This window comes from Vipera berus (genome assembly GCF_964194415.1).
Source record: "Vipera berus genome assembly, chromosome: 7".
Classification (NCBI taxonomy): Eukaryota; Metazoa; Chordata; class Lepidosauria; order Squamata; family Viperidae; genus Vipera; species Vipera berus.
Window position 1 is genome coordinate 69,512,115 of NC_138209.1, and position 18,175 is coordinate 69,530,289.

Genomic DNA, 18,175 nt, shown 5'->3' on the forward strand with positions numbered 1-18,175 from the left:
AATGCTGGTCTTTCAAGACTTTCTTGAAGTGAATAAAGGAGAATGTGGGGCTTCTTGGTTATTACTAGAATAAACCTCGAAATCCACTTGTAATCAAAGCGACAGTTCAGAGCTGTGTTAAAATTCTACCGCCTGATAAACCTATAGAGATGACACCTGCACATTCAAATCAAACCCGTTCAAATCAATCAGATCAGATCTCCACCATGGTCATTAACCAGCACAGTGAAATCAACAAGAGACATAGATGCTCATGTATAAGAATGGCTGATAGTTTGTTACTGATGACGGATGCTCATGGATTTGGATTTACGCTAAACATGTTGAGTTCATTGAGACTTCTTAGGGAATAAGCGTTGCTTTGAACTGTTGACTTACATAAGTAAAAGCCAAGAATATTCAGCACAGAATAGATCGTTTAAAATTACTGTATGTGTTTCAAATAGCCCAGAAACTCTCAAAAGAAGAAATATTTCTCTTGGACATTAATAATAAACGGTGGGACGTTTGCTTGCAAAGAGCATATGTGATATTTAGCATAAGTGGAAATGATGATTATGGTAATTCCAGAATTAAGGCCTATTTAGATTAAGATCTATTTAGCATAAGTGGAAATGATGATTATGGTAATTCCAGAATTAAGGCCTTGCCTGAAAAGCCAATTCAAATAAACACCATTTTTAATTCTTTCCAGCCTAGTAAAATGTTGGAAATAAATTACATAGTGGTGCTTAGGAATCTCTGTTGGTCATCAAGATGACTCTTCAAAAAGTGATTGGAATGTGACCAAGTTTGAAAATGGGTCATATGTGATCAATAGCCACGGGGGAGAAGAAATCCAGAACAGATTTCCCCAGAGCCTTCCTATAGAAAAGGAGCTTGGACAATGGCTCAGGAATCGATGCTGCTATTCTTAAGCCCACCCCCTCCTTCTGCCAGATCACTTGATCCAGAGTGGAGATCAAGTTGAAGGATGAGAAGAATTTCCTGAGCCGTATTGTGCAAAATTATTCTCTTTTGATACTGAATACCGCCCAAACTGGGATGTGAAGTATATTCTGAAGTGCTTCAGTGAGATGTTAAATCAGGGGTCTTCAAACTTGGCCCTCTTGTGACTTGTGGAGTTTTTTAACTCCCAGAATTCCTCAGCCAGGCACGCTGGGTGAGGAATTCTGGGAGTTGAAGTCCACAAGTCATAAAAGGGCCATGTTTGAAGACCCCCTGCTTCCAGTTGTTTTGATCCTAGGAACAGGAAACTGTGTGTGTCTTCATTGAACTTAACTCTAAAATATAGTGTTGAAGATGTAGTTTTCGTAGATTTTCACGGGTATAGGTATGTAGATCTTGGCGTATTCGCGTATTGGCGTATTCCCCTACACGGGAAAAGACCCGAATACGCCAAGACCTACGAAGATATAGATGTTTGTCCACTTCATTTATGCCTGTTGAGGAAGCTATAGAGGATTTTTTTTAAGCGTTAAAGAGAATATGGAAAGCTAATTCATGACATTGATATACTGTTTTAGGTCAGGGGGTCCATCTCGCTGAGTACTGCTTAAAGTACAGTTGGTCCTCAACGTACAACCACAATTGAACCCCAAACTTCTGTTGCTGAGTGAAACAGTTGTTAAGTGAATTTTGCCCCATTTTACAAGCTTTCCTGCCACCGTTGTTAAATGAATCCCTGCAGTTGTTAAGTTAGTCACACAGTTGAATCTGGCTCCCCCATTGACTTTGCTTGTCGGAAGGTCGCGAAAGAAGATCACATGACCTCAGGACACGGCAACCGTCATAAGTATGACCCAGTTGCCAAGCGTCTGAATGTTTGATCACCTGACTCTGGGAATGCTGCAGCAGTCGTAAGTGTGAAAAATGGTCATAAGTCATTTTTTCCCCCATTGCCGTGGTAACTTTGAACAATCACTAAATGAACTGTTGTAACTCGAGGATAATCCGTCAAACAATTTTTTGGGGGGCAGGAATCTTCCAGATCTTTTGGCGATATTGGGACTAAATGTCCCACATTTGGGTTTACACTCCTTGGTTCCCAGGAGACACCAAGTCTGGTGTCATGAAACAATGAGTACGTATCAGAGAAGAAGAGAATGACTTAATTCATTGCATATTCTAAGGCAGGGGTTTCCAACCAGGCATGCTCGTACCCCTTGCGGGATCAAGATGATGTTCCAGGGGGTTCAAAATCTTGGGTCTTCAAAATTATAGTGTATATGCATAACTTGTTGCCGTTATTTGAACTTTTGTAAGGGGTGCGAGAATATATCACAAGCGTTCTAGGGGTGCGGGCAACCACCGTTCTATGGGAAAATCAATAAGTGAAACTAGATATATTTCATGGAAATATGTCTCTCAAGACTAACTGTCTCATTGAACAACACGGGTTGAAAGTTCCAGAGAGAATTAAAGTTTCCTTCGGAAGTTCTGGTAATTTTATGGACTCGCCATCGTGGTTTTCTTTAGAACAATACAAAACATTGCTTTTTTCTGATTTTTTTTTAATTGTCTAGTCAAGCCCTTGGGATGTTTCGGTGGTCTCCTATTGAGTCTCAACTGGGTTTGACTCTGTTTAGGTTTTTTGATTAGATTTTTTTAATTAGATGCTATGAGCTAGATCAGGGGTCTTCAGACTTGGCCCTTTTATGACTTGTGAACTTCAGCTCCCAGAATTCCTCAGCCAGAGTGCCTGACTCCAGTCAAAATTGAGCGTTGAGTTCTACAGAATGCTTATAATCCATCTTTGCTCAACCTAGTGATCTGCAAACTCTTTAACATATCTGGGCAAGTCTGTTTTTGCACGTTAAAATATCTTTATAGAAACAGACTTCATTGTAAGTTTTTTTTATAATTCCAGGCATTAGGGTGATGAAAAGGAAATATAATAGGAGCAACAGAACTAGGTCAAAACTTTTCTTATTGTCATTTGCAATGGCAACGGTAGCCAAGAAAGTTTCATGAACTATCGATGGACACATAACAACTCGGCAGCAGCATTGCTGACTGTCTCTGAGAGAGTAACTTGATGACAAAGTCTAAAAATACCAGTTGGACTTTCTTGTTTTTCCTTGAAGACGTTTCGCTTCTCATCCAAGAAGCTTCTTCAGCTCTGACTGGATGACAGGGAATGGCTGAGCTGAAGAAGATTCTTGGATGAGAAGCGAAACGACTTCAAAGAAAAACAAGAAAGTCCAGTTGCCTCCTGAAAAAGCATCTTTGGGATAACTATGACCTGGATGACTGAGAATCTCCATAAAAGGTAAAGGTAAAGGTTCCCCCGCACATGTGTGCTAGTTGTTTCCGACTCTAGGGGCCGGTGCTCATCTCTGTTTCAAAGCCGAAGAGGACTTTGTCCGAGGACGTCTCCGTGGTCATGTGGCCGGCATGACTAGACGCCAAAGGCGCATGGAACGCCGTTACCTTCCCACCGTAGTGGTCCCTATTTTTCTACTTGCATTTTTACGTGCTTTCGAACTGCTAGGTTGGCAGAAGCTGGGACGAGTAACAGGCGCTCACTCTGTTACGCGGCACTCGGGATTCGACCCGCCAAACTGCCGACCTTCTGATCGACAAGCTCAGCGTCCTAACCCACTGAGCCATCGCGTCCCATATAAGAATCTCCATAAACATTCAGAATACAATCGTTACAATGTTGTAATGGGATATAAGACGATTGTCCTTCTCAAGCCTGAAGAGAAAGACTCAGTGGTGCCTACAGTGGGTCACAAATGGTAGGTGATGGATGGAGGAATGCAATGCCAACCTCACTACTTTTGCATGTGCGTTGACATCACACAAATGAGGACAATGGGGTGGGTCTTGCATTGTGATGCTCTCCTTTCCTTTTTACTAATCCCCACCCACCCGCTGTGGCAGATGCTGCTGGAAAGCGTAATCCCTTTTCTTAAGTTAAGCAGAAGAGGCAAAATAAAGTAAAACCACACAAAACGTTATAAAAGAAGGAAAAAAACACAACTACAAATCAAAAGCTTAAAGGGCATATACTTACACATCTCTTATGTCTAAAGTTGCACAGTAAACATTTCAATGAGAAGCAGAATGAATGTTTTGATCCGTACTGATGCAATTGTTTCATGCTGTCTTACAAAGTTTTTTTTTATTGCAGAGTGGCTGCCTTCATTTCAATAGCATCATTTTATACGGACACATTATTTGGAACCCGTCCAAGCAAATTTAATTAATTTGATCAGGGAGCAAATTATGGTTTTCTTTTCAAACTAAGGGGGCATTTAAGTCATGCCTGAGAAAAATGAGATCACTATTAAAATCACATTTGGCGTATTTCAATGCGCATATCCTTTAGCTAGACCTTGAAGTTACAAGTGCAAACAAACAGGAACTCCACCCCGGCCGTATGAATTGTACAGTTGAGTTGCTAGCTCCTGACCATCTGCCCATTCTTCCTGTTATGATAGCACTCCTGAATTTCAGTGTGATGTTTCATTCTTCATAATTTAACCCTTTCAATGGACGAAATGGAATTTCCCCTTGGATGTTATTATTATTCAGCACCCTCTTTAAATTTATTTGGTGACATAAATTAGCTAACAGGTTATGTAGACAAATTAGTCTATATCTAATGCACAACGGCTTCCCCATGCCTTCAGATACAATGTGATCATAATCCATTGCTGTAATAAAAAAGCAAGAGCTTTTTGTTTCTAGCTTTGTAGGACATTTCCCCAAACTTATGCATTTTATATGCAGTTTTGTAATTCTGAAAGGTAGCATTCGTTAAAAGCCTGCACCCAAGAAATAAATACACACACACACACACACACATACACACACACGTATATATATATATATATATATATATATATATATATATATATATATATATATATATATATATATATATATATATATATATATATATATATATATATATATATATATATATATATATATGTTTGTGTATTTTATATATATATATACACATGTTTGTGTATTATACATACATACATATATATGTGTGTGTGCATGCGTGTATAAAATGTGTGTATATAATTAATTTTTAAGTAGATTAAAAATAACAAAAAGAGAAAGAGAGAAAAGAAAAAGAAAAAACAAGCGTGCAGAAATAAAAGATTAAAAAAACAGAAAAAAGAAGCTTCCAATTTCCTTTGCACCAAGTGCAAGCATGTTTGTAAAGTTATCTCTTACTCTATGATTACAAAAAGGCTTCCTTTCCCCCCCCTATCATCCATTTTTCTTTGAATCGCGAGAACCGCAAACCACGAGTGCATTGTTTTCTGTTTTGTGCAAAAGTTTCTAGGAGATTTCTAGTCAGCCATACAGGTACATACAGGTCTTTTCTTTAAGCAAAGAAGTTAATTTAGCCATCACTGCAAGTTCCACCATCTTCATTTGCCATTTCTCCATGGTGGGTAGCATTAAATCTATCCACTTTTGAGCATATAATAATCTCACTGCAGTTGAGTTGCCATGACTTTTTCTAGATGCCTCTCCATTAGCCCCAAGGAAAAAAGCCTCTGGTTTCAATTGTGCTTTAGTTTATAAACAAGGAATTGCTATATTATAATTGGTACGTTAGTCGAGGGCATGTTTCTCAACCTTTGGTAACTGGCTGGGGATTCTGGGAGTTGAAGTCCATGCATCTTAAACTTCAGAAACACTGGTCTAGGTTGCTGGTTGAAACACTAAAAATATGGCTCAAGATAAATTGTATCCTATACTGTTATGTATTTTCCCATTGTTTGGAGTCCATGAAATTTTGTATATTCAATTACAGTACTGATAAATCTCTCTCTCTCTCTCTCTCTCTCTCTCTCTCTATATATATATATATATATATATATATATATATATATATATATATATATATATATATATGTTTTCTGAGGTTTTCGCGGGTGTTCGTATGTGGATCTTTGGTTATTCGGGTTTTTCCCCACGTAGAACTAAAGGTGTAGGGGCGACGTTTCGACGGAATCCCATCCGTCATCATCAGGCTGGTGGCTTCTGCTTCCTTCTCCTTCTTCCTTCTCCCAGAAGAAGGAAGCAGAAGCCACCAGCCTGATGATGACGGATGGGATTCCGTCGAAACGTCGCCCCTACACCTTTAGTTCTACGCGGGGAAAAAACCCGAATAACCAAAGATCTATCTATCTATCTATCTATCTATCTATCTATCTATCTATCTATCTATCTATCTATCTATCTATCATCTATCTATCTATCTATCTATATATGTTAAGTATTTGTCATGGCTCAGGGAGTTAAAACAACTGCCTAATATATAATCAGCCCAGGTTCGAATCTCAGATAAAGGGTATGACTGACTGATGAGAACAAAATAAGTTCGAAATGGCCATCTCAGCCTCCCTAATTCTTTATTAGCAATTTGAATAATTTACATATATATATATATATATTTGCATTTTACAGGTTCATCTAGTTCATTGGATCCACCATCCCTTAGTATCCAAAAACATATGATTACTATAGCTGCAAATGATACATTACAGATTACTTGCAGGTAAGGAACAAAGATGATTATTATCATTGGTATTTAATGCATTGTCTTAATTTCTTCCCATGATAGATGCCTATCTTGGGGATATGAACGCGCACACAAAACAGTTACATAAAACAAAGAATGCAAATAAAGAATTTTATTGTGCCCCAAACATTTCCAGGTGTTTCTTGACTCAAGCATTTGAAGCTTTGAACGTTCAAAAGGACAAAAGAAAAAAACATCCTATTCTCTGAGTCTTTTATAAATTCTATTCACTTCGACTTTGCTGATACCTTTAAAGAGCAAATGTCAGTTATTCCATCATTCCCTATTGACCCTTTCTGGGTGTTCCCAATAGATTTACCTTTATACACACAGAATTAGAAGGTACAGAGCAGATACGTTCAGTTCAATTCTTTCAAGCGATTAAAAAGGCTAAAGTACAGTAGTGGCCAAAATTGTGGAAACCTTTTGGGGAAGGTATACAGTAGAAAAGGGACGCGGTGGGCTAGGATGCTGAGCTTCTCGATCAGAAGGTCGGCAGTTTGGCGGGTCGAATCCCGAGTGCCGCGTAACAGAGTGAGCGCCTGTTACATTTTTCAAACCAATAACCGCTGATTGGCTAATATGGAGTATTCCAACTCTTTATTCCAGAATCCTTGGAGATAGTTAACATTTGCATACTCTTCGTTTATAAATAATACTGTAGACTTAAAAACAGGCAAAACAAATACCATTGTTAAATCTGTTTACGACCTTGTAATCCCTTGCTTAAGGCTGGGGTTGGGGGTGACTGAATGGAGCTAAGCATTTACTGACCGGATGCCCTTCCTGATGCCTACGTGAAGGTCACAGCAGATATTTTCTCTTCAAACCCTGATAGAAAAACATCTGTTGCTGCCTTGGATTGAATTCTCAACTTTCCAAGTGGGAGGTGAAGGTCTTCACCTCTAGGCCACCCTGGCTCTCATACAAAACAAATAGCAGTATCAACAATAATTCAGAAAGTTTATATGTTGCTAATGCAGGTATACCAAATTATGAAATGAGGAGATGTTTTAATTGTTTAGAGCAGGCATGTCAAACTCGCGACGTCACGTGACATCGCGCAACATATCGGGACGGTTTTGCCATTGCCGGCAATGGGGTGGGCACGGCTTCCGGATGACGCATCCGGCCCATGGGCCGGCAGTTTTGACACCCCTGGTTTAGACAGTACTGTGATTTTGCAATTTGGGGCAGCCTAAATTTCTTTGCAGCAACTCGAAAAACTCTAAATCAAGTTCAGTTTCCACTTGTACAAGAGTTTTAAATAACAGTTTCAGCAAAGTTAAGTTTCCGAGGTAACCACACAAGCTACACAGTTTATCTGCCCTCAGGAGGATATACTGTGCCCAATATTCTTAAAACTCGAATTATCCCGCATTAAGATTAATCTGCAGACAGCTCTGCTTCAGAAACCATTGCAGTTTGGCAACGGTGGAGCGAAACAAATAGAAAACCATGCTAAATTTGGAAAGCGGGGTTTGAGTTTTGTAAGACAAGTGGCTACGTTTAAAATGAGCAGAACTGTTTTTGAAAATAGTTAAAAACTAAATTTTCATGCACGTATATCTTGTTCAGTGGGTCACAGATACGTAAGTGAATACATCCCATTGAACAGGACCGTATTTGAAGGCTTTGATGGCTTTAACAATGTTGATGCAGACCATTAATGGAGAATGCCATAGGACTCACATATTCTTAAGTAGCTGATGGATTTCACTTTTTACTCCCCAGTGGTGAGAGGGCTTTGGACTGGCTTTTGCCTAACAATCAAACCGACATGGAAAACCGAGTCACGCTGACTGAGTGTTCCAGTGATACCTATTGTAAGATGCTCACCCTGACGGAAGTAATAGGCAATGACACAGGGTCCTACAAGTGTTTTTACCAAGACAACCATTCCTCGTCAAGTGTTTATGTTTATGTACAAGGTAGGAGCATACTGGGATAATGAACTTTTTCTGTTTAATGAGAAAAATGGCTTAATGTTATGTAACATGAAACTCAACAAAAGCTCATCCTCTTGATCCCACCGTGCCAATCTACAAATGGGCATGAGTACAACAGTGCCTTCTTGTTTGTGTTCTCCCGCAACTGGTACAAAGAGTATTCTCCAAGTTCCAAGTATACCTAAACTTTATAACAAAGCTCTGTTGATGTGTTCTCCTAAACCAGACATGTCAAACATCACGTGACGTCACGCAACGTATTGGGATGGCTTTGCCATTGCCAGCAATGGGGTGAGTGCAGCTTCCAGATGACGCATCCGGCCCATGGGCCGGCAGTTTGACACCCTGACCTAAACTAATTGATCTAATTGGCTTTAAGAACCACGCAAATTGGTGGGCCTTACAACCGCATTGACAAGCATGGCCCACATTTTACTTCATGTCATGAAGGAGAATGTTCTTTTATTTCCTTATTTGTTCCATATTTGTTCTATAACAACAATACGCTCAAGATCCAGAAAGAGCCCAACAGACTTGAACATTAGGCCCTATCTAACAAAATGAAATTGAGTGGTGAGAAAAGTAAGGTTTTACACTTAAGCAAGAAGAACCAAATGTGAGTAAAACTTCTTACAATAGCAGTCACGGTGAGAGGGATCTCTGAGTCCTAGTGGACAATCGGTTAAATATGAGCCAGCAGTGTGTGGCAGCAGCCAAAAATGTCAGCGCAATCCTAGGCAGCATTAAAAGAGAGGCAGAATCAAGATCACATGAAGTATTAGTACTGCTAAGTAAGGCCTTGGTAAGACCATACTTGGAACACTGCATCCAGTTTTGGTCAACGTGATATAAAAAACATGTTGAGACTCTGGAAAGAGTGCAGAGAAGAGCAACAAAGATGATCAGGGGGCTGGAGGCTAAACAGCTGCAGGAATTGGGTATGCCTAGTCTAATGAAAAGAAGGAGCAGAGGTGACATGATAGCAGTGTTCCAATATTTGAGGGGCTGCCACAAAGAAGAGGGAGTCAAGCTATTTTCCAAGGCACCAGAAGACAAGACAAGAAACAATGGGTGGAAACTAATCAAGGAGAAACACAACCTGGAACTAAGGAGATACGGTGTTTCCTAATAATGAGAGCAATTAACCAGTGGAACGGCTTGCCTTCAGAAGTTGTGGGTGCTGCATCACTGGAGGCTTTTAAGGAAACTGGATAACCTCTTGTCTGGAATGGGATAGGGTCTCCTGCTTAAGCAGGGGTTTGGATTAGAAGACCTCCAAGGTCCCTTCCAACTCTGATGATGTTCTATGTTCTATTTGTTTTGAATCTTCATTCAGATTTGTTGGATTCCGCTCATATGAGAGAAAGCGAAAGTAATCTTCTGGTGCATTTTTTTCAACACCATTTTCTCCTTTATCCTTTTCCAAACTTAACAAGTCCCAAACGTTGTGATTATTCCCAAACAGGAAGTTTTGACAGCTTTTTCCCCCCTGCACATTCTTCTGTTTCGGAATATATATTTTTTGAAATGAAGCAATCAGACTGGACAGACTGTGTTCCAAATGAAGTTGAATTATAGATTATTCCTGGCAGCTCTGCTTGCAGTTTTTTTCCTAATTGTCACGAGGATAATCAGGCGGTAAGAAAGTGAATTAAAGGGCCCATGGAATTTTTTGCATCTGTTATCTCTTAAGAAAAAAGAAAAACTTGACTCCAGTTGCTGTTATTCCGCAACACTCAGCACTCAGGCAGGAATGCAGAATAGTTATAGTTCTGCAGAATATGATGGCGCGGAAACACGTGTAAGGGCTGGCATTAGATATGTAGTCAATTTCCAGGCCATTTGGAATTTGTGCTGGCTTGTTGTTATATTGCTAAAACAGGTGCTGAATGGGTCATCTTGCCCCAACAATCTGGGCCCTCACTTTACCAACCTCGGAAGGATGGAAGGCTGAGTGAAACTTTGAGCCCCATCACGATCGAACTCCAGGCTGTGGGCCGAGTCAGCCTGCAATATTTCATTCTAACCCCTGCACCACCAGGGCTACAAAACAGTGCACACTTAAACTACAGCCAGCGTTCTTCTTTAGCTTCCTTTCTTGTTTGACTGATCTGTGAGTTTTGAGGAGCTGCCCCAGTTCGTAGTTCACCCCTGGTGACATGAGTGTTCAATTTCCTACATTAAGTTCAGTCGGTGGACTCTGAACTCCTAAGATAGATTGCTGTGAATGAATTGCTTTCAGCAAGAGAGATTCTTGAGGTTCAATGATAATTTAGATTCTCTCTATTCTTCAGATTACAGATCTCCATTTGTGATGTCAGCCAGCGAGCATGGGGCTGTGTATTTAACCAGAAACAAGACTGTGGTGATTCCATGCCTCGGATCCTCATCAAATCTCAATGTGTCACTCCATTCAGTAAGGCGAACGATCATAATTCATTTTGTCAAGTGATTCCAGCTCTTTTTTATTTTCATGGTGACATCACATATTTTTTTACATTTGAGGCAGATGGTCTGATAACATGGCACTGGGTAAAAAAATGTAAATCGAAAGGGGAAATTAGGTTATGAAATATAGTTCCATAATTTACTAGGTTCAAGGTGCATAACCTGTGGCCCAATATGAGATCTCTGTCCCCCACTTCATTCGGTGTCTGGAGAGTAATCATTGCGATGCATTTACATCTAATTGCTTTCCATTTTTATTATGTTTCAGTTGAAATTGGATTGAGACTTTACTGGTCTTGCTCCCTCCCCTACATGCCATTCAAGAGTCAAATGGGGCCTTTTAGTTCTGCGCCTAACTGCCAGATTATTTTAGAGAACCTTAGAATTAAAAGTTATTGTTGTTTTGTTGTTCGTGTAGAAATATCCAGAGAAAACATTTGTTCCGGATGGAAAGTCAATTACCTGGGATAATCAAAAGGGTTTCACAATTCCCACTAACTTGATCAGCGATGTAGGGATGGTCTTTTGCAAAACTAAGATTGATGGTGAAAGCTATCAATCGGTGATGTACATCGTGGTGGTTTTGGGTAAGCAATAGTCTTTATTTATTTATTTGGGGGTTTATAAAGCAACTATTTGGAAAATGAGAATGTCAAAGACCACAACAGATTGATAATCAAAACGGGGAGATAAAGTCCCATTCAGATGGAACTTAATGACCCGGTAGCTGGCATCATTATTTTTTTTCTCGAAAGATTTTTTATTGCTTTTTTCACTAGAGGTAGTCCTCAACTTATGACCACAATTGAGTCCAAAGTTTCCATTGCTAAGCCAGGGCAGATGTTAAGTGAGTTTTGCTCTTTCTTGCCACAGTTGTTAAGTGAATCACTGACGTTGTTAAGGTAGCAACACGGTTGCTAAGTGAATCTGGCTTCTTCATTGACTTTGCTTGTCAGAAGATCACAACAGGGGATCACGTGATTTCCCCCCCCCCCGGGACACTGCAACCGTCATAAATATGAATCAGCTGCAAAGTGTCCCATTTTTGATCACGTGACTTTGGGGATGCTGTATTTGGTCATAAGTGTGAAAAACAGTTCACGACTCACTTTTTCCAGTGCCGTCGTAACTGACTGGTCACTAAATGAACTGTTGCAAGTTGAGGACTGCTATTTGTTCTCTTTCGCTCTTCTAATGTTCCAGTACAATTTACAGTTTCTGAGGATTTCAGATGTCGATATTTATTTTTAGACTTGCTGTTTTGAGCTTTTATCAATTCTAGTTAAAACATTTAGCTACCGTATTTTCCGGCGTATAAGACGACTTTTGAACCCCTGAAAATCTTCTCAAAGGTTGGGGGGTCGTCTTATACGCTGAGTCGTCTTATACGCCGGAAAATACGGTAAATCGATTGAACGTTCATCATCAAGAGGTTTCTGCCGATCACTGACTGGACAGGCAGTGGAGCCTCAATGTCTTTCTCCTGAGTAGCAGAACTAAATGGGGCATGCACTGTTCGCATTTGGGGGGCAAAAATCCTGTTTTTTTCAATTTGTTTCTGACCACCCATTTCCCTGTGTCATTTCTTTATTTCACACTTTGAGGATGGGAACAGTTGTATGTTCTCTATATGACTTTCGGTGGAGTTTCACTTCTGATTTGTCCCCCTCCATTTAGGTTATAAAATTCATGAACTTAGTATGGGTCCCCTGCACCACGTAGAGCTGGCAGCTGGAGAGAAGCTATCCTTAAATTGTACCGCAAGGACTGAGCTGAATGTGAGAATTGAGTTTCAGTGGGATTACCCTTCGAAACAGGTAACAGAAACAGGGAGCCTTCCAAATCGAAGAATTTGCTAAGAGGCCACATTGAGTGTTATACTCTTCTTCTTCTTCTTTTAATATTCCAAATGCATTGATCAAAGCAATCAATTTAAGTCATCAGATTAGTCCTTAATCAGTTGACATCCGATTATCTTTAGTAGTAAAGTCGGTTGAGCTGGATCACCGAGAGCCAAGATTTGGTTCTCTTCCACCTCCCCCCCTCTGTTTCTAGAGAGAACTGGTTTACACAAAACTTAACGTGAAGCCCGGCTCGTGAGAAAGAAGAGAGAGAAAATGCTCTGTAAGGGGAAAAGTAGAGAATGCTGAGATGGAAGTGTTCTGTTTCAAGCAAGGGGGGCTACCATTGCTTGATGCAGGCAGACAAAACTCCACGGAAAGGATTTCATGCAGATTACTTTAATTTATCAGGCATTCTCTAAACATTAACTCACAGTTACTGGAGAGATTCTTCTGAAGCACATTTCATAACCTGATCCCAACACGTAGGTGAAAAGAGACAGTATTTGCCATGTTGAAGGAGCAAACAGCGGAATTCGTTAAAGCCAGGAATCCCAGGTAGCCAATCAGAAGTCCCTCCCAATGGCCAATCCGAAACACAGATGTGACCAAGTGACTTAAAACTACATTACCCAAAAGGCTATCCCTTAAGGGGACAGTTCTTAATTCCTAAAATAGCTGTTTACTCTGACCAGCCCAGGAAGGGCTAAGCAAGGAAAAATATCTGGGATGTGATTGTCTGTGGAACATTTGGGGAGCATGTTCTTTTTATACAGCTATTTTTTTATGAAAGTTTTTTTTAAAAAAGAAGTTAAAAACTAATGAACACTCATGTTAAGGAAGAAAAAGAAAGAAATGAAAGAAAAAGCTAAAAGTTCAAGAGAGGAAAAAAAGTAAAAGAAAGGCAGAGAAGAACGCTAAGAGAGACAACGAAGTAACTTCCAAACTTTGTGGAAGTTAGAAGGACAATTATAATTTTATCTCTTACTCAATGGTTACAAGTTAACTCTCTTCTTTCTGTAATCTACCCTGACAAGTCATCAAAACTGTAAATCATACGTTCATTTTTTTTGTTTGTTTTTTACCCAAAATGTCTATGAGAGGTTGGTGCCTTGGGGAGCATGCTCAAAGGGCAAGTTGATTGGACCCCTCTTACTCCTTCTAGCACCACTGAGTTGCAGGCAGAGAGCCATCTTTTCTTTTCCCATAGAGTTCCCACTTGGTACAACTTTGGTTGATTGACAGAGAAAGGAAATTCCTGGGACAGGAACCTCGTGAGAAATTGTTGCATGGCTACTTCCCTCCCGGTGCCCTTATTAACAAGAGGGGTGTCTATGGAGATTCCCAGTCATCCAGGTCGTGGTTGTCCCACAGGAGCTTTTTCAGGAGGCAACTGGACTTTCTTGTTTTTCTTTGAAGACGTTTCGCTTCTCATCCGGAGGATTCTTCAGCTCTGACTGGATGGTGGGGAAATGGAAGGATTTATATTCCTTTGGGACAACCATGACCTGGAGGACTGAGAATCTCCCTAGACATTTAGCTATGCACACTTTGGGATGAACGCCCTTCGAATGGTGCGGGAGTATGAATGGATTTCCAGAAAACATGGCAGATTACAGGAACCATTTCAGCTTGAGATGCAGACAGCACAGACTCATCTCCAACAGCCTGTGTGCCTGTCTTCAACAGGGAAGGGACCCAGGGCAGAAAACAGCCTGCAGCCAGGAATGCTCCATTTGCACTACTCAGGTGACCTTGAGGACACAGGTAAACCTCCAAGTGGTCTCAATGACTCTCTAAAAGAATACAAATGACCAGCTGCCTGCAAGGAGCGTAAATCTTTCCATTCCCCACCATCCAGTCAGAGCTGAAGAAGCTTCTTGGATGAGAAGCAAAATGTCTTCAAAGAAAAACAAGAAAGTCCAGTTGCCTCTTGAAAAAGCATCTTTGAGACAACAAGAGGGATGATGTTCATCTACTCCAGATGGCTACATCAGCTGAGTTTGTCCCAGGAGTCAGAGACCTAATGCTAATAAATGTATGCTCCCTGTATTCTTCCTTCTGGTCTAATTACCAATTTTAGGCCATTGGGCAGGGACATCTGCAGGGTTGTGAGTCAAAATCTGCAAGATTTTGGACACAGCATTGTGAATTAAGACTTGCCCCGTTGTGCATACATGGGCAAAGGCTTTGATTGTAATGCTTTCTCATGAACCATCCCAGTCTCCAGCTGGAAGGATGATGCTGAGCAAATGACTTTGAACTCTGTTGCAGAGAACGAATGCGGCCTTCAAGGAAGTGATGACCCTCTTGGGCAGTGAAATGAAGATGTTTGTGAGCACCCTCACCATTGAACACGTGACCTTAAGAGATGGGGGTCTGTATAGCTGCACGGCCACCAACAGCCTGATGACAAAGAAGCACAAAATTAATGTCATTGTTCACGGTAAGTCTTGATTTGGGATGAAACCTGGACTTTACAGTCCTAAAATGGGAGCTCCTCGGAGACACCATGAAAGTGATTGTCCACAAAATCAAGGCAAACAGCTTGAGCCAAACTTTCGTTCCTCTTCGAAATGAATCCTATAAGCCAGTGGTTCTCAACCTGGGGTCCACGGACCCCTGGGGTCCGCGATGACATCACAGGGGGTCCGCAAAGACTTGAAAAAAATTGTTATGATTTACATCTTCAGTTAGGTCTTGGGGGGGGGACATTGTCCGTGGCCACAACAGGTATTTAAAGGGGGTCCTTGGTGAAGAGAAGGTTGAGAACCACTGCTATAAGCTAATAAGCTACCTTCGTTTTGAGGATGGCCAAAAATAAAATGAACGTATAGTCTACAAATAAGAGCAACTTACCTTTGAATAGATGAGGGGACAAGTGCCTTGCTAGAGCATAAGTGAACCTGTTTAGAAATGCAAGACAGCTGTTGGGATAAATTCTTCCCTCTTCTAGCATTTCCCTTCATTTTGTTGACTAGCTGCTGTCAAAAAGGTTCGGTAACGATAGGGTAAGACAGTTTCAAACAGCGTAGTATCAGAACCAGTTAAATATACAGTGTAGTGGCTACAGGGTTGGGCTAGACTTGAGTAAAGCAGGGGTCTTCAAACTTGGTGACTTTTAAGACTTGTGGACTTCAACTCCCAGAATTCCTCAGCCAGCCAGGGCTGGCTGAGGAATTCTGGGAGTTGAAGTCCAAGTCTTAAAAGTCACCAAGTTTGAAGACCCCTGGAGTAGAGTTTGAGTTAAATTCTCCCTTAATCAGAGAACCTGAATTGGTGAGCTAGGACCAGCGTCTCTCTTTCAAGCTAACATATAGTTGTTGTCGGAAAAGAATTGGAGGAGGAAATACTATCTACGCAGCCTTGAGCTCCTGAAGCAAAGGTAGAATAGAAATCTAACAAATAATTAAGGAATGAAAATATGATCTGGAATATCTCCCCTTTCACAAGTGCCTAGTCTTAGCAGAAAATTGCAAAGTGAGCAAGGTTGTTCGAAATAAGACATCAGACGTGACTTCAACCTAGAATCCCCCGTCTACTAAGACTTCCTAACAAAAACTCTCATCCACTTCAACCAGCATGGCCATGCTGGACTAAATAAGTTAACTTTAAATATTAATAAGATTGATTTTCTCCATATTCGTGAGCATCAAAGTTAGCTGTTGTTGTTCGCCCACCACTGTGATGATCCTGAGTGAGAGACTTTGTGGTTTGATGAATGGGTTCAAACATGTGCTAGCTAAGCTGCTGGGTCTCAGTTTAGCAAAAACAAACAAACCATGGCTTACTGTGTGCGTAAGCAGGCTACTGTGGCTTGTTGCACAAACCATGGCTTAGCTGGATATCTGAGCCCGTCCATATTGGTCAATTCAGTGGGGTTTTTTTGTTTCGTTTTACCATAGGTAAGTGAAATAAACATCATAAGATGATTGTTTTGAGAGGTTAAAGGTTGGTTTTGGTTTCTAAAGTCAATAAGCAATTTGAAAATTGTGTTTCAAAATTGTAGCAATATCAATTATATTATTAATATTATCACCTATATTGTCCATTGTTTTAAATAATTGTCTTTTAACTTTTTGACAGAAAAGCCTTTTCTCTTTTTGGGTAAAATGCCACTTCTGGTGGAGACAATTCTCAGGCAACCAGCTAAAGTTCCTGTATTATTCAAAGCATATCCACCTCCAGAAGCAAAATGGTAAGAACCTGAGCAAATATTATTCTTTTTTTAGCTTCTCCCCCTTTCTATATACAATCACCTAGACACATTGAAGTTGTAAAAGAAAATGCCGAGCTTCTGATTTCTTTGTGAACAGCTGTTGAAAGCACACTCGGTAATAAAGTTTTATTCTTTTGTTATTAGTAAAGGTAAAGGTTCCCCCGCACATGCGTGCTAGTCGTTTCCAACTCTAGGGGCCGGTGCTCATCTCCGTTTCAAAGCCGAAGAGCCAGCTCCACATTAGCAATTCAAACAGCAATTCTCCACATTAACACCAAACTATGCTGTATTTCACCCCCGATAATGCTTCAGTTAAACAGTTACATCCTATATTTGGTGAGCTCTTTCCTTTTTGAAGGAGATAGTGGAACAGAAATGTGAAAAATAGATAGATAGATAGATAGATAGATAGATAGATAGATAGATAGATAGATAGATAGATAGATGATAGATAGATAAAAAAAATTAAAATGAACTCAGTGCCTGATTCTTAAAAAGGTAAAGGTAAAGGTTCCCCTGCACATGCGTGTTAGTCGTTTCCAACTCTAGGGTCTGGTGCTCATCTCCGTTTCAAAGCCGAAGAGCCAGCGCTTGTCCGAGGACGTCTCCGTGGTCATGTGGCCGGCATGACCAGACGCCAAAGGCGCACGGAGCAGTTACCTTCCCACTGTAGTGGTCCCTATTTTTCTACTTGCATTTTTTACGTGCTTTCGAACTGCTAGGTTGGCAGAAGCTGGGACGAGTAACAGGCGCTCACTCTGTTACGCGGCACTTGGGATTCGACCTGCCAAACTGCCAATCTTCTGATCGACAAGCTCAGCGTCCTAACCCACTGAGCCACCGCATCCCTGTGCTTTTGTTATTATGGTGATGTTATTTACTGTAAAACTACACGCTTAGTGTTTAACTGCTTCCATTTTCTTTTAAATTTATCTGTTCAGACAAATGAAAATCCCTATTTAGCCCTGAAATTCTCTGACAATTGCAAATAGATAACTTCCCCCCCCCCCCAACCCTGACCTAATCTTAGGAATATTTTGCAGGCAAAATTAGATTCTCTCATTGCCTTGTCCTGAGAATATAGAAAGCAGAAGGTGGTTAGATTGTTTTATTATCAGTTCTCTATCCTCCTCTTTCAAGCCATGGAATCAACTATGTT

The 18,175-nt window shown here is 40.5% G+C and overlaps 1 protein-coding gene across 1 annotated transcript in view; it reads left to right on the top strand.

The window, feature by feature from the left end:
- The window catches only part of KDR (kinase insert domain receptor), a 75,387-nt gene that overhangs the window by 6,678 nt on the left and 50,534 nt on the right, over window positions 1–18,175 (top strand). Inside the window, exons 2-8 of the mRNA XM_081332974.1 lie at window positions 6,445–6,535; window positions 8,294–8,490; window positions 10,803–10,924; window positions 11,375–11,543; window positions 12,634–12,773; window positions 15,072–15,243; window positions 16,884–16,995. Of these exons, the coding sequence (XP_081189100.1) occupies window positions 6,445–6,535; window positions 8,294–8,490; window positions 10,803–10,924; window positions 11,375–11,543; window positions 12,634–12,773; window positions 15,072–15,243; window positions 16,884–16,995 (1,003 nt within the window). The remainder of the gene's footprint in view (window positions 1–6,444; window positions 6,536–8,293; window positions 8,491–10,802; window positions 10,925–11,374; window positions 11,544–12,633; window positions 12,774–15,071; window positions 15,244–16,883; window positions 16,996–18,175) is intronic.